At 36.1% G+C, this 17,650-nt stretch overlaps 1 protein-coding gene across 1 annotated transcript in view; it reads right to left on the reverse strand.

Annotated features, from left to right (window-relative positions):
- kcnk9 (potassium channel, subfamily K, member 9) overlaps positions 1 to 11,688 on the reverse strand; it is a 108,886-nt gene extending 97,198 nt beyond the window's left edge. The window contains exon 1 of the mRNA XM_030147334.1: positions 11,026 to 11,688. Within this exon, the coding sequence (XP_030003194.1) occupies positions 11,026 to 11,653 (628 nt within the window). The 5' untranslated portion in view covers positions 11,654 to 11,688. The remainder of the gene's footprint in view (positions 1 to 11,025) is intronic.
- Between the last annotated feature and the right edge of the window lie 5,962 nt (positions 11,689 to 17,650).

Raw genomic sequence — 17,650 nt, forward strand, 5'->3', positions numbered from 1 at the left:
TGTCGTCCTATTTTTGCTTTTGCGAAGGAAATATTTTTCTTAATCCATACATACAGAAGTGTTTTGGTGAACTGAGTCTTCAGTCACGTTAAGTGAGATTCCAAACTTTCAAAAGAAAAATTGTTTGGCTCAAAGCGACCTGTGAACTCTGTATGAAAGAAAAGAACAACAGCTGTTCAGTTCGCCTGAGGTTAGCTAGTAATATTACCCATCATTCATTGTGCCTTACAGGAGCGGAAAAAATAACTAATATTATCATCATTGATAAGTGTTTGGAAGGTATAGCTGTGGAACTGTATTCAAATCACATCATATTTTATGTTTTAATAGTATGCATAATGTTATTAGTAAGAAAGTACATTTTATTTATGTAGCACTTTTCACAGATAAAATCACATTGTGCTTTACAGTTTAGGATAGAATGTAAATAAAAGCTTAAAATATAATAAATAAAATGTCATACATACACCAGGATAAAAACAAAACAGTAGTATAGCTAAAGTTTCAGTAAATATTTGATATTTTATTTCAGTGCCACAAAAATGAGGAATGGGCATTCCTGGTCAACCAAGACATGAGTAAACCACAAATATACGAGTTAATTTGTTGTTTCATTTTCTGTACTTTTTCAGACCTAACACACGTAGCACTCAGGCAAAAACAAACCAGAAACATTAGTTCTGCTTCTCTGTGTCATAAGATATAAATCTCTCCTCATATTAAATCAAAATTGTTTGCATTTTAATGTTGACTCTTCTTACCTTTTTAACTAAATGACCATGTGACTATTCATGTACATGTCTTTTATTTTCCACAGTTGGACCAACACATATGTAAGGTGTTTATATTATCAGACCAGGGGCGCTGATACCAACTGTGGGCCCCATGGAAGGTAAACGCTGTGGAGGGGGGTGCTCCATACATAATGTCACTTACGCTAGCGTGAAAGCAAAACTGAAACTTAACATACTTTCAACGTCCGACTCCCGACTTCTATGCCTCTCTTATACAGTGAATCTTACATGAAATTTTCACAACTTCTTGCCTGTATCTACTGAACACCCCCTCCACTGCTCTATGCCCCCCCTCAGAAATGCTGGGCCCCATGAATTTGCCATGTTCACCCCCCCTTATCAGCGCCGCAGTACCAGAGGAACAGATGTAGAACGCAAGACTTACACTGAAGATATTAACAATCAAGGGTCAAACTGACTTTACTTCAGGGGCCACATACAAACCAATTCAATCTCAAGTGGGTTGGACCAGTAAAATATTAACATAATAAACTATAAATAAAGACAGCTTCAAATTTTTCTCTTTGTGTTAGTGTTAAAAAAAGTCAAATTACAAGAAAATATTTGCATTTTCAAACTATTCTTTCACAAAAAAATGTGAGTAACCTGAACAAATATGAACAACCTGAAATGTCTTAAGAGGAAAAAAGTGGAATTTTAAGAATCTTCTGCCTGTTACTAAATGTTTTGTGTATTTTTAAATCCACTGTGAGCTGTAAGTTTGTTACGCACATGTGTAAATGATAAACTGAGGCATAATGTTGTTAAAATTACACTTATTTTTTCTGAAGAAATTTCAGGTTGTTCACATTTTTTTAAAGGATAGTTTGTAGATATAAACATTTTCACTATGTAATTGTATTTATTTATTTATTTATTTATTTATTTATTTCACTTTAACCCTTTCATGCACAGTGGTCACTACAGTGGACAGTTATTCTACAGCTGTTCTCTTGTATATTCATGGATTTTGTTATTTTAGTTTCATATCAGCCAACACAATACACAAAACACTGCAACTGATAACATTACTGTAACTTGGCTGTTCTTGATAAACCAAATCTAAAATGTTTGAGTTTAAATCAATTCCTTGTTATCGTTATTAGACTGTAATTAACAACAAAAGTTTTTGTTTTTTTTGTTTTTTTGGCATATTATCTCCATGAAGTGACTTGTATTGGTGTTCACTACACACAAAAAGTTAAGGATATTTCTTTTTGTTTTTTGTCTTTTTTTTGGTCATTTTTGCCATTTGTAAATAAAACTATGTCTGGTCATTAAAAAAAATGTGTTTCAATTCAATTCACACACAAAAAAAAGTAAAAAGTATTGTGCAAAAATCCCAACTGAAAAAACAATAGCTCCAAAAATTTTAAATATCCATAACTTTTTGTCTGTAGTGTATGTTAAAATGTGAGAAAACATCAAATTAGCAGCATTTAATGTTTTTATTTCATAGTTTTCACACAGTATATCAGTAAATACACGTTTCGTTGCTTTAAAAATTAAACGCACATTTTTGCAACTCCATGAAAAATAGCTTCATAAAAAAACAAATTCATCTCATTGTTTTTTAAATGCCTAAAGAGGAATAAAGAAAAAAATCTTCATTAACGTTCTCCTAATTCATGCATGAAAGGGTTAAACTTTGGAGTTGATGTCATTTATAGGCTGTTATTACTTTACTGGTCTGGCCTCGTACAGATCACATTAAACTACACTGAACTAAAGTGACTTTCACACCCCTGGTCTAAAGATACTCATGTTTTGATGACGATGATGAAGAACAGGAGCGCTGTGTAACACAACACCACATCTCACCGTGTCATATGATTCACATGGCTTTTCAACACACTGTTCACTGAGCCCTCGTGTGTGAAATCCTCTTTTCTTTGAGCTTGTTGCCCTGTCACCTCTCTATTATATTTGTCTGTATGCATCCTTTCAGTAGCTTTATAATTCACATGTAAGCAGTTCACGTTGAATTGCATAATGGTATAAGTGGTATCTTAGCAGTAAAGTGCAGCCCTTCAGACTCATAATGAACAGAAGATGAATGAGTCTGTCTGCTGGGTTTCAGCGCTGACATAATGGAGGCTCTGCTGTATACTCTTACATTTCTCCCTTGGTGTGAGGCCTTTCTTGTGATTTATATTCTGCTGTAAATGCATACATGTGGCATCTCATTTTGTGTGACTGTGTACGTAATCTTAATAGATATCTTTGCGCTTTATTTTTACAGTCCCACATGATAACAGCAGATTTAATTAGTTTCCACAAACAGCTCGTCGTTGACACAGTGTAAATTGTTTCCTTATCTTCGCTGCCGAAGTTCACACTGCACAAAGAGAGTTTCACTCCTTCCACTTTTACCAGCCAAAAAATAATTATTAGAAAGTCTATTGACTATGCAGAAGAACAAATGTGGTTTCGTTATTTCTAAGAGGAAGTCTTACTTCTAAAGCGATGACAGTTGGTGAAGTGATGAATCTCATACTGACGCTTTAAGGTATATTTGAGCACGGACTTCCAATCATGAAGGAAACGCATCAAATCAAACCCCGGCCGCTTAAAGTCATGGATGGCTGGGTCAGACAGTAGCTGCAAGTATGTCTAAACTATGGACTGAACCTACTAGGAATGTCAGATTAAACAGGTCTGACTTCATAACAGGATGAAGATGGAATAAAGAGCTTTCTGTTACTTGTCTGTGAGGCAAATCCAATGGAAATCTTATCTTAGATATGCACTGTAAAAAAAAAAAAAAACAGTTAAAAAAAATGGTAACATTCCGGCAGCAGGGGTGCTGAAAAAATACTGTTAAATAACGGAAAATAACCATCTCATAAAAATACAGTACTTTTCCATAATTAAAATACAGTTTTTTACTCTAACTTTACATGACATTTTGCATATTTTTTTTTGACTTTTTAATGTTTAATAAAGAATATTTACTTGTATTAAAACAATCAAATTACCTATAAATATCTATTATTGTTTATGTGATGAAGCTGCACCTGAAACATCAGATCCAGGTGTATAATTAGTTAATGACCTGCAGTAGGTGGAGGACAGCCTACATGAATAATACATATCAACAAACAGAACCAACACTTTAGTCTGCTATGACCAGTTTTATAGTGTCCTCAGTTTAAAGTCCAACAGTCTTTTTTTGTTTGTTTGTTTGTTTCTTGTGGACAGAGATTCTTTGTAAGATGAAAATGGTGTGGACAGATTTTTATTTTTAACAGCGGAGGAAAATATCTGTTTATCTGTTTGCATGGACACAGCATTAGAGTGTTTTATTCATCCACTGCACTACAGCTAAGAGGCAAACACTGTAATTTTGCAAAGAATATGACATTATCTTTTAAGGCACTGTTTCTCAAAGTGTGTTTGTGTGTATGTGTGTGTGTAGGGGGGGCTTGACCACTCCTGGGTGTTTTTTTTTTTTCTTCGGGTTAGAACATGTAGCAAGTGGAACTAATGTTTTAGCGTTGGACTCATTTTAGAGACGTACAACAAACCAATCTACTGCCATGGTGATCTGTCACTAGACAAGACAGAGAGTTTAGGACTGGAGAATGGACAAGGATTGGACTGGAAAAATGTGACATGTTTCTGTTTTTGCACAGTTTGTACAGTTTACAATTTAATGTTCTGAGCTGTGCAGTGGAAATGGGCTCATTGCAGCCACTGATATTATTAAAATATTCATCTTTGTTACCAACATTTGTTTGTTGTTCTAGAAAAAAAGGAACTTTATTGTCATAGTTGTAAGATAATTGCACATTTCCTATTTTTATTTGAAAAAATGTTGTCTCAGGGAGCAGTCTGGTTGAGTTTATTTGTATTATTCAAGCAAAAATCCAAGTTATTTTTAATTTGCACAACAAATTATTCAAGGAAAAGCAAAAAGTATTGTTACAATATCAATGTTTCTGTCAATAAAAGTTATAATTGGACTACTCTTACAATGCTGTTGGGGTTGGGGGGGGGCACTTGGAGATTTTTCATCCTCCAAAGAGAGGCCCAAGAGAAAAAGACTGAGAATCACTGATTTAATGGAACATTTTCATTTTGCTATTAATACTTTAAGAGCTGCATAGCTTTGTTTTAACCCTGATTGTTCCTGTTGTGCCTTGAGAATACATGGCAGGAACGTCAAAACAGGGAATGATTTAACCAAAAAATAGATTTAAAGTACTCACAATTGATCTTCTGTTGAATCCATGTACATATATTCAGTATTAGAATTCCTATATACTGTACACCTATGCAACTCAGTGTAAAATTGTTTACATCCTCATGTACTCGGGGCTTTAAAAGAAAGTAATTCTTCAGTTTCCAATACTAACCTTGGATTGTCCAGAAACATCTTATCAGAAGATGTTCTAACTGAATCCTGGCTCAGTGGAGATAACAGCTCAGGAACATAAGAAGGTCCAAAAAATGACTCAAAGAATGTTAATAATAACGAGTGGTGCCAAGTTTGAAGTAAACTGAAACAAAATTGATGTTTTTGTAGACATGTGAAATAGGCCTATTATAAGTAAATGGGGAAAAAAGGATTTTAAAAATTCATAAGAAATTTAAGCATTAACCTACTTTTCTCAAAATGTAATTACATCTATTCTGGGTCACTGGCAATCTATAAACCCAGTTTGGTATGAATTCAACCAATAGTTTTGCTGCTAGAGTGTTAACAAACAAACAAACAAACCGAACCAAAAACAATACCTTGCCTCCCCTTTAGGGGGCGGGGTAATAACAATCCAGATGTTTGTGGATGGTTGCCATGTCAACCTGGTCACTGCCTCTGAAACCACCAGCTTTACAGTGAAATGAGAAATATTTGCAGATTAAAACACACACAGGGTGCATTTATTTGGAGGATATAATGAGGCCCAGGACTGAACCCTGGGGGACACCATAGCACAAGTATACTGTATGTCTGGAAGAGGCTTTCGACTTTGTGAGTTTCTCCTCAACTTTATGTAGAAAAGTTTCGTCCAGTTCTATCCTTTTTTTAAGCCTGTTCTAAATGAGCCTTTGTTCAATATGCAGCGGTCTCACTCTGTGGTGAAGAGACATGGTCAAAAGGGGAATTAGTAATTTAGAATGACACTCCAATAACGTTTAAGAACCCAGAAAAGATAGATAAATATAAGAAAGGTCAAAAGTGAAGCATTAGAAGCAGAGATGTCCTGACTGTGACTGATGGTGAAACAAGAGCTCTTTTATTAGATCTCTCATTATGCTCAGACACAAAACCTTTTATACATTTATATTTGCACAGATTCAAGTAATAAAACTAAAATGTTTAATGTAGAAGTTTGATAAAGGACCAGACTGACTTTTATACCATGATTGTGAGAACACTCATGTTTTATAAAAAACAAGAGATTCTGATGTTACTTTCAAAGTTCTTTTTTTAGTGTTTTCTGATCAGTTTTTAGTTTTACTCATGTTTGACTCTGTGGTTTTTTATATTTTAAAAACTAATACTGAATAATTTCTCATTTTTTCCAGCATGCTCAAGGCATGTTTTGGATAATATTTTTTTTTTTTTATGATTATTACACCTTATCCTCCTAGGACCCAGCTAAGGGTTTTCTGTCCATTTGTGGACAAGAGTTTCACAACTTTATAAAAAAAAAAAAAGAAAAGAAAAGAAGAGAAAACTGTCCACCACAAAGGACATTCCATAAAAAATTTAAAAACTGCATCTGAAAAAACTGTTGCATCATGATGTTTCCAATATAGGCACTTATTCAATAAAAAACAAAAAAAGCTTGTACTTTGCTGACATTTCCTGGGTCTTGGGAGGTTAAAATATTACTTCTCTGTTTGTTTGTCTGTTTATTTGTTTATATGGACAGTTCTTACTAACACCATCATCTATTTCCATTATGAAGTAGTTTCTCTCAAAGTTACTTTTTCTAATCTTGATGGAGTTATTCATTTTGACAGTTTTTTTTTTACTTAATGAAAACTAAAACTAAACTAAAACATCGTAAAAATGTGCAACGCTTCAAGCTTCTGTAAATCAGTGTTTTCCTCATAATACCTGAAAAACTCAACCTAAAACTAACTCTAAATAAAATAAAAACCTAATAAAAGTTTAACAAAAGAGGCACAAAAAGACTAAATAAAAATATAAACGTCTAAAAACATCTAACCCATCTGTTATGGATTTTACAAAGAGGGAAAATTGCAGTGACAAAAGTGACTTGTTCTGTAAATGTTTTCTTTTTCTCTTCCTCTGTGGTTGTGATATAAATAAATCCAGTCACAGTAACACAGTTCCATCTATGATTTTAGATCCTTTTTTTTTTTTTTTTTTTTTTTTTTTTTGCCTTTTTCCATGAACAGAGTTGAGGTTCTCTCTAAGCCGTTGTTGTGCCTCCTGGGTTGGACAGTACGAGTGTGTTTCCTCCAGTGCGCTGCAGTAAATGTCGCCACTTCACACAACATGAATACTACAATGGCTCTCGTCGCTTGTAGCCTGGAAACAACAGAGGATCCACCTCCATTGCTCTGTGCTGCCGGCCCTTTTAAGTGTTGCTTGGCAAACCGGAGAACAGGCCTGGTGCATTAGTCCCCCCTTCACCACTAAAAGTCCTCATCCTCAATAACACTATGTGACTTGTATAATGGAGAAAGCACATCTGTGTCTGACCTCTGTGCAAAGGGAAGTTCATATTAAATGCGGGGACAAACAGATAATCTAAACCCAGCTGATTGAAGTTGTTTTGCGCCACGCACATCTGAATTAATTCAATTAACTCCGACTGGTTCAGTGCGACGCTGACATTAAAATGCAGGCTGAGTGTGTGTTCTGATTGTAGCCAGAGGAGGAGCGTAAACACAGAGAAACTCAGTTTACCCCAGCTTCAGATGCATTTTATGACGCACATGCATCATCGTAAGGAGCGTCAAACTGATGCAATTCCTGAAGAAGAATCATAACAACTGAAGGGGCTGTTTCTCCTCTTCCTCATCCTCTTAGTCTCGTATATTTATTGTAGTGGTAAAGCAGTGCAGCCTTTTTAGTCTATGTTTGATCACATACTCATGGTTTATCATGTATCACCAGGTTGATGGGCATGTGTTTTAACACTGAGGGCACATTGGCACGACTGAATTAACACCAGAAACTCTATTTACTGTTTGCATGTCTGAAAATGTACCTCATGTCAGTAGTAAATGAATGTGTTATAGAATTAAATAATATAATTTCTTATGTTTTAGTAGTGAGATATAAGATTCTAACTAATTCTTATTCAATAAATGTGTGTTTTGTGGCAATGAAATACAGAATTTGTTACATTTCCGGGTCTACATTCATAAATGTTTCCTCAAAAGCCCTGAATTACTTAGGTCACAAAAGTAGATTTATGTCATGTCTAATGAAGCTGCACCAGAAACATCAAATCCAGGTAGATCAAGGTCATGTATATAAATAATATTTTTCAGCTAACTTTCGCTTCAGTCTCTGACCGGACTAGCAAACTATCATTAGCTTGCGAATGCTCAGAAGACCGCAAAAATACAGATATAGAGCATTACCCAAGAGACATACATGGGTTTTTCCTACATTCTCCTTTCAAATCTCCTTAAAATTAACATTATGTATTTATCTTTTCACATAAAAACATGAAATTTGACTTTGGACACTTATGTTAGCCAGGATTCGCTCGCTAACTAACAGAACCTGTTGCTCCTCAATTTTTCTGCTATGAAGAAGACAAATGTTTACTTGATAAAAAAAGACTGAATATGGTATTTTTCAACATGCATAAATCTGTATCTCCTCTGTGTTGGATTATAGTGTAAACTCTGGGTGATAATTCACATAATAATTATGATAATAATAGTAGGTTCACTTCTTCTAATATTTCTTGTCTTGTAGATGTGCTTTCATTTAATATAATCCCTGCTCAGTCCTGGTTCTAGTTGCTCATCATTCTGTCCTTGCTTGTGTCTTTTTTCTTTCTTTCTTTTTTTTTTTTTTTTTTTTTTGGTAAGATAAACACTTAAAATGCGGATTTGACACCAATTCAAGTCAATAATCCATATTTTATTAAAGGTTCAATATGTGACATTTGCATGTGGGTTGGTTTGTACATGAAGGTTGTATTGGAGTCCATTTAGTGCAGGAAACTGATCAGTCATTGATATTAAATTACTCTTTTTCTGAGCTGATGACTGAGCTGATGACTGTCAGGTGCCTCCATTACTCTCTTCACACTGACTTCTGTCTCCTTCTGGTCCTTCTCTCAAAAGAAAATATTCTGCTTATGTTGAAAACTGTGTGGACATTTAAAACTGACACATATCTGTGTTTTGGGATAATTTGGAGATATATTGAAGCTGACAGAGAACTTCAAAAGACCTGTCAATCACAGTAATACACACAGTCTTATCTGCATAACTCAGTATTTGAGCTGAAGATCTCAAACATTCATAGAAAGTTGAAGATTTATTTATTTTTAATCAGTTTTGAGAAAATAGCAAAAATGTCCATGCACCAATCATCCCATCTAGTTTGACATATCCTTAAATTTAACCTGTTAAATTGTGAATACAACTAATGCACTGCCTTCAAACAAACTATGAATAATTTGCAGAATCATGTCAGTGAAGTCAACTTTATATGTGTCAAGGTATTGTATAATTCTTTCCTTTGTGGTGACTCTATGTGACATTTTCTCAAAATGGAATAAAATGGAATTTTTTTTTTTTTTTTTTTAAATTGTCCCATTTTTACAAACTACTAAAAACCACATGAACATGTTTCCTCTTTTATCAGGACCTGCTGGTGTTAAAACTCCAACCTCATGATTCACACAAGTGATTTATCTACACAAACAAGTGATCCTATCATGTAATGCACTGGTGTCAAACATACAGCCCAGGGGCCAAATCCGGCCCGCCAAAGGGTCCAGTCCGGCCCCTTGGATGAATTTGTGAAATGCAAAAATTACACTAAGATATGAACAATCCTTTTAGTTCAGGTTCCACATTCAGACCAATTCAATCTCAAGTGGGTCAGACCAGTAAAATACTATCATAAGAACATATAAATAATGACAAATCCAAATTTTTCTCTTTGTAAATGTAAATATTTTCATGTATACACACCAAAACAAAAAATGTGAATAACCTGAACAAATATGAACAACCTGAAATGTCTTAAGAGAAGTAAGTGCAATTTTAACAATATTCTGCCTGTTATTAAATGTTTTGTGTGTTTGTAAATCCACTGTGATCTGTAAGTTATAATGTACATGTGTAAATGGTAAACTGAGGCAGAATATTGTTAAAATTACACTTATTTTTTCAGTTTGTTCATGTTATTCACATCTTTTGAAAGGATAATTTGTAGATTTAAACCTTTTCGGAAAGCAAATTTACTTTTTTTGCTCTAAAATACAGAGAAAAGTTTGGAGTTGACATTATTCATATATTATTATTTCACTAGTTTCACTGGCCCACTTCAGATCAACTTTAGCTGAATGTGGCCCCTGAACTAAAATGAGTTTGACACCTCTGATGTAATGTAAGAGTGGGAAACTGTAAAAGTCACGCAGGAAAAGTAGAAGTGACGTCAGACTTGAGTAGTGGATGTGAACTGGTGTCCTGCTGGAGCTGTCCTTTCAGCACCACAACAACACAACTCCACACCGCTGCTTCCTCTGACTCCTCATCTATTTACACACAGACCTCAGGCTTTCTGCACACTGGACTCCTCATACAAACTCACATTTCACGCTGCACCTCCGTGACGCACCGGCAGCTACAAGTTGAAGCCCACAGTTCTGAATCTGCACCAGAGGAAATGATCGGTGCGTGATATGTGCGCCTCAGAGCGCGCAGAGCCGCGTCATTTTGGTGATCTTAAAACGCATCCAGATATTGTTATTCTGCTGGAGTGTGAGATAATCCTCCTCTGTGCTGACATACAGCTCCACCCACACACTTCTACTCCCTTTGGAGCAGAGTAAGAGCTGCAACGTGTTGCTTAAAACTTTAAAGACTTGTGCTCCAGGAGAAATGTATGAATATGAACATGTGCGTCCACGGACCTCCTTCCCACTGTGTCCACATGTAACTGTCCTTATAATAAACCTGTCCTGTCGCGTAAGTGTGGCCGTGGACGCACCTCTACCTGAACACACAAACTGGTTTTTACTGGTTTTACAGACCGGGACCCACACAGACTTACCTATAGTGGTTATAACCGTGATGGCAAAGTAAAATGACCCCGCGAATTTCCACTGCACCCCGGCTCTGTGGGGCTCTGCCTCCATGATGATGGTCTCCAGTTTGCGGTAGTCATCCTCGCTGATGTTATATTTCCCCTGGAGACGCTTCTCCTCGGCTTCCAGCTGCTCTTTTTCCCGCATCTCGAAGTCGGACTCCAGGGCGTCAAAAACGGCAGCCCCGACCAGCAGGTACGTAAACGTGCAAATGATCAGGGACAAGGTCCGCACGTTTTGCCGCTTCATGGCCAACAGGAACCGGCGACCGAGGGGCTCATGTCCCCTCGGATTCCCCGGATAGGCGCAGCAACAAGCGTGTGGGACGCCGTGTGGACAGCGCCTGGAGGCGGAGGCGCAGAAAGGTGCGCTCCGGTGGCGGTGGTGGTGTCCGCGGTGGACGCTGGAGGAGTTGGAGGAACAGCGGTGGAAACCCCTCGCCTTGTGGCGATCCCGGTGACAGAACCCCAAATCCTGCTCCTGGTTCGCGGAGAGACACAGTAGACTGCTGGATCGCCTGGACCAGGAGCCCTGCAGCCGAGAGACCCTGCGCAAGACCTGCCCAAACCAAGTCCTCCCGGTGCGCAGTGCCATCAACAAGCTGCTTCCAGATCGCCTGTTGGTTCTGTTCTCCTCAAGTAAACTGGTGTCACAAATGCTCCCAATAAAACCTGCTGGACTGATCCTTTTATTTCTGATTGAAGCTCTTACTTAGAGTGAAAAGAGGGGAAAAAAGCTCCTAGATCTCTGCTTCTTTCCGCATGTCTCTAAGTTTCAACTCAACACCAACCTGTTCATCGTAACATCACCGGCATTCTGGTTATTTTTAGACCATTCTCCACAAACACAAAAGAAAAGAAAAGGCAAGTCAGGTTGATGACATTTCCCTCAGCGCGCATCCTTGTCCTAAATGTGCTGAGTCGTCCATAAGACGGAAGGAAGGTTAGAGAGTGAGGCAGGGGAACAGCAAGTTGTGTGGCTCACACATACGCAGCTCCTCTCATATACATTTCCCTCAACAGCTGCTTATTCCTGGATGAACTCACCACTTGTGGAAACCAAAATACTCCAAGTACGCAACAGATCATCTCCGACAACAGGTTCCATCGCATACAGAGAAGTTCAGTAGTTTATTGCGGATGAACAGGAGTAAAAAAAAAAAAAAAAACTGAGTGGAAGGAAAATGTAGAAGAGTTTAGAACCAAAACGAGCAGGATTCATCAGAGGGATCCACGCGCCCCGAGCCCGCATTGGCACTGATGCCCCGTTGCGCACATCCAAGCGCACTCCAAAGCGCCTTCTGCGCACAGTCTGCTGATGAGTTTGAGATGGTTTATAGAAAAAGGGAAAATATAATACAGTGCATGTGTTTTTCCTTGTTGTGCGTGGGCCTCGGAGTTAACCACGGGTGTCACGAACTGCTCGTATTTTGAAGGCTCCACATTTTATGTCCCCACACACTCCAGACTCTAATCGGTGGGCGTTGCTCCTCCTGTCTCTGTGTTTTTCTTTTTCTCCAAGTGTCACGATTCATCCGAGTTCTGTTCCGTGGATCTGCCCACTCTTTGACTCTCTCCAGAGGGTGGGAAAAAAAAATCTGCTGGGGCACAGCTGACTGCATCCCCCCTCTGTGCTCTGTGCTCACACCACGCGACCCCTCCCACACTGACCACTCCTCCCACTCACTCACTCACTCACTCACTGTGGACGGACTCGGATGGTCTCGTCAGAGCGGGTGTTCGTGGATCAGCAGGCGGAGATCAGCGCCCCCGGTCCGGGCTCACACGGCGGCGCTGTCCGAGGTCCTGAAGGGGGGACTGGAGCCCAGATGGGGATGCGCTCTGGAGAACCACGCATGATGTTCCACGGATGAACCACCGGATGAGCTGTTTGGTAGACACTTAAAACAGGTAGATGAACATCTGAGCAGGGCCAGGAGCCTGAAGGGGGCCCAGAGGGTCCTGGTTCAGAACAAATGCACTGTACAAACAGACACTGGGAGGAGTTTATACTTAAATAAATAAAAAATATTTACTTAATGAAACTAAATGTAGTTTCACACAATCTTATGCTGAATTAAGCATAAAATTATTTATTAGGCTGTTTAAATATGAACCAGGATGACAATATAATATGAGTAGTGGGGAATCCACAGTGTGCTCATTACATTTTTCATAATATTGTCATTGTTATACACTTGACTATGTTAGTTTTTTAGGAATGTTTAGCAAATAAAAGGTTAACATATATTGTATTTAACAATTTTGAGCTATTTATACTGCAGATGCTGCAATGTCACCTAGTATAAATAAAAAAAATAGTAACTTAATATTAATAGATTGAAATTTCTTGATTAAAAAAACAATTATTTAGAAATACTTGGAAATTTCTGTGATAATAATTATGAAAAAGCAGAGAAAGCTAAAGAAAGAGGAGTAGAGAAGTTATCTTAGTAGTGTTTGAACAAAAATCTAAAATCCAAACTAATGTTAGTTAGTTATGAACGCAATTGTTAGCAAACAAAGATAGTTGAGCTTTTTTTTTTTTTTTTTTTTTTTTTTTTTTTTTTATCATGCATGATGTTCCACAGATGAACCACCGGATGATCCGCTTGGTAGACACTTAAAACAGGTAGCTGAACATCTGAGCAGGGCCTGGAGCCTGAAGGGGGCCCAGAAGGTCCTGGTTCAGAACAAATGCACTGTACAAACAGACACTGGGAGGAGTTTATACTTAAATAAATACAAATATTTACTTAATGAAACAAACTAAATGTAGTTTTACACCATCTTATGCTGAATTAAACATACAATTATTTATTAGGCTGTTTAAATATGAACCAGGATGACAATATAATATGAGTAGTGGGGAATCCACAGTGTGCTCATTACATTTTACATATAATTGCCATTGTTATACACTTGAATATGTTAGTTTTTTGGGAATATTTAGCAAATAAAAGGTTAACATATAGTGTATTTAACAATTTTGAGCTATTTATACTGCAGATGCTGCAATGTCACCTAACACAAATAAAAAATAGTAACTTAATATTAATAGATTGAAATTTCTTGATAAAAAAATATATATATATTTAGGCAAATTCCAATGAATTTATAGAGTTTCATCCGAACTAAGTATATTTAACAGAATCTGAGAAGTAGGTTTGATTAAAATACATTGTTTGCTCAATAGTATGACTTGTCACTTTGTTGATATGATTTTAATTTAATTTTTTTTTTGTTTGCATATTTTCACCATGTAGAGAAAGACTGTAAAGCCATTAACAGCATTTTTTCTTGTTCTTCATGATCAAAACTATTTAATCCATTTATTTTGTTAGAGTTTTCACACTCAGATAAGTGCATTTAATTGCCGGAAACATTTCCATCATTGTGATTGCATTTTTTTTTTTCCCCTTAATAACTAATGTATTATTCAGATGTGGCTGTCAATCATAAATTCAACAAATAAAGATGACATGATGCTTTAAATATGTGTTGTATAAGGTTCATATATACCAAAGGTTTATGTAATTATTATATATATCGTCACAGTTATTACATCTATAATCTATGATGGTCTATCTGTAATTAACTGATTAATATTATTCTAAATACATAAATAAGTGTATTATACTTCGTTCAGTGTACTTCTATACACTCTGGACAAATGGTCAGCGATGACTTTTGCTGCAGGTTAATCTGGTTCTGCTGTAAAAACACATTTCTGTTTTATGGCTGAAGGTGAACGACATGAACCAAATGTATCCAGCAGGACCAGGGTCACATCTTCACCCACCAGCTTGGCATTTTTATCATTTTTTTCCCCCCCTGGATACAAAAAAATGCTCCAAAATAAAGGTAGCATTTCCACAAACGTTGTAAACCTTTGCCCTCTGCGGTGCACTTGAGCAGAGTGTGTGGCAGCCGCAGACTCACTGTTATGTAACTGACATGTGACAGTTTACTGACATCAACGCACAAGAACTTCATGATCTTCTCAATCGCAGAAAACAATGATCATCTCTGTCATCCAGTTATAACAGATGGACTTCTAAAAACAAATAAAATGTGGAAATCCTCTATTAATTATGTTTTAGCTGCCGTTTCTTTTGTCATTTCCTCTTGGTTGCTGTTGGTTTTTAATGGATTAGTGTCTGTTTAGATGAAGATAATCTAATTTAATTGAAGGCTCTGTATCAGCTACTTCATGAACTATAGTGAGAGTTGTCAGTTACTTTAGCTGCAGATGAGCATCATGCCATCGATAGCTTTACATCAGAAGTGTCAAACATATGGTTCATGGGCAAAAAAATAGCCTGTCAACGGGTCCAATCTGCCCTGTGGGATGAATAGAACAGAACAGAATAGAATAGAATAGAATAGAATAGAATAGAATAGAATAGAATGTCTTTATTGTCATTGTACAGGTACAACAATATTAAAAAGTGCAATCATCCTAGGTGCCATAAAAAAAGTACAAATAATGTATATAAAAGAGTATAAAAATTAAAGTCTAAAAGAAAAACCCTAATGGCATAAATATCTAAAAAAAAAAAAAAAAAAAAAAAAAAAAAAAAGAAAGCAGCATAAAAAAGAGTGTTACTAGAAGTATAAAAGACACATAAAACATCATCATTTACTCTGAATTTGTGAAATGCAAAAATTACACTGAAGATATTAACAATAAATGGTGTTAAAACCATTTTCAGGGGCCACATACAGACCAGTTCCATCTCAAGTGGGTCAGACCAGTAAAAAAAATAGCATAATAACCCCAAATTTTGTCTTTTTTTAGTGTAAAAAAGAAAAATTACAAGAGAATGTTTACATCTACAAACTATCCTTTCACAAAGAATGTGAATAACCTCAATAAATATGAACAACTGGAAATGTATTAAGACAAATTACAATATTCTGCATGTTTTGTGCCTTTGTAGATCCACTGGGGTTGGTAAGTTGTTTTAATAATATCCTGAGACATGATATTATTGACATTGCACTTGTTTTTCTTTAAAACTGTCAGTTTGCTCATGGTTGTTTGTGTTATTCACATGTTTTTAAAGGATAGTTTGTAAATGTAAACATTTTTATAATGGAATATTAGTTTTTTCACTGGAGTTACCATTATTTACTGATTATAAAAGCCAAGTGGCCTCTGTATGTGTGCATGTATGTGTGTCTTGAGATTCACACCAAATCCGGAAAGAGCTGACTGCTGCAGTTTGGCATACTTATGTATTTTTGGTCAAGGAACAGAGTAGCAAAAATGACAAGTTGATAGGACCAATATTTTGGGACATTGGATTTAGAATACAACTAGAAAAGCATTCGGAGAGCGCAGACCTCCGCCAAGGCAGATCAGCAATCAGGAGATGATTTTTGGTCAGTGGTGGTTGTTAAGGTTTTTAAGGGTTAAAGAGGAAACTGAGGATGATAGTCAAACTTTTTGGCCCAATCCCAATTCACTCCTTAGCCCTAACCCTTACCCCTCCCCCTTGGCCCTTACACTTATTAGCACTACCCTTGAAATGGAGCTGAAAGGGGTAGGGGTTAAAACATTCCCCTATGAAATGGGACAACCCTTCGCGACCTGTTATGTCAGGGGTGTCAAACTCATTTTGGTTCAGGGGCCATATTTAGCCCAATTTGATCTCAACCAGTAAAATAATGACTTAATAACCTATAAATCAGGGTGTCAAACATGCGGCCCGGGGGCCAAATGCGGCCCACCAAAGGGTCCAGTTCGGCCCCTGGGGTGAATTTACAAAGTGCAAAAATTCTACACTTTTGAACTGAATTAAGCAAAAAAAAAAAAAGCTTGAATTAAGGAAAAAATCTTGAATTAAGCAACAAAAAAAAAAACTTCAGTTAAGTAAAAAAAAAAAAAATCTTCAATTAAGCCAAATAAATCTTCAATTAAGCCAAAAAAAAATCTGAAATTTAGTAAAAAAAATCGTGAATTAAACAAAAAAAAACTTCAATTAAGTAAAAAGAAATCTTGAATTAAGCAAAAATAAATAAATAAATAAATAAATAAATAAATAAATAAATAAATCTTCAATTAAGTAAAAAAAAATCTTGAATTAAGCAAAAAAAAAAAAATCTTCAATTAAGTAAAAAAACAAAAAAACAAAAGTCAATTAAGACAAAAAAAAATCTCAAATTTAGCAAAAAAACCTTGAATTAAGAAAAAAAAAATAATCTTCAATTAAGTAAAAAAAATCTTCAATTTAGCCCAAAAAAAAAAATCTAGAATTAACAACTTAATTTTTTTCTTTGTTTTAGTGCAAAAAATAACATTAAATTATGAAAATATTTACATTTAAAAACTATCCTGTAACACTAAAATGTGAATAACCTGAACAAATATGAACAACCTGAAATGTCTAAAGGAAATTGAGCAAAATTTGAACTCTTTTCTGCCTGTTCCTCAGTGTTTAGTGTCTTTGTAGATCTGATCCATAATGCACATGGACAAAGGAGAAGTGTAGGCAGAATATTGTTAAAATTGCACTAAATTTTCTTACGTTTTTTAATTTAAATGGTTTTTTCAAGGTTGTTTTTTTTTTTTTTTTTTTTTTTGATA

The sequence above is a fragment of the Sphaeramia orbicularis genome, chromosome 11 (genome assembly GCF_902148855.1).
Source record: "Sphaeramia orbicularis chromosome 11, fSphaOr1.1, whole genome shotgun sequence".
Taxonomy (NCBI): Eukaryota; Metazoa; Chordata; class Actinopteri; order Kurtiformes; family Apogonidae; genus Sphaeramia; species Sphaeramia orbicularis.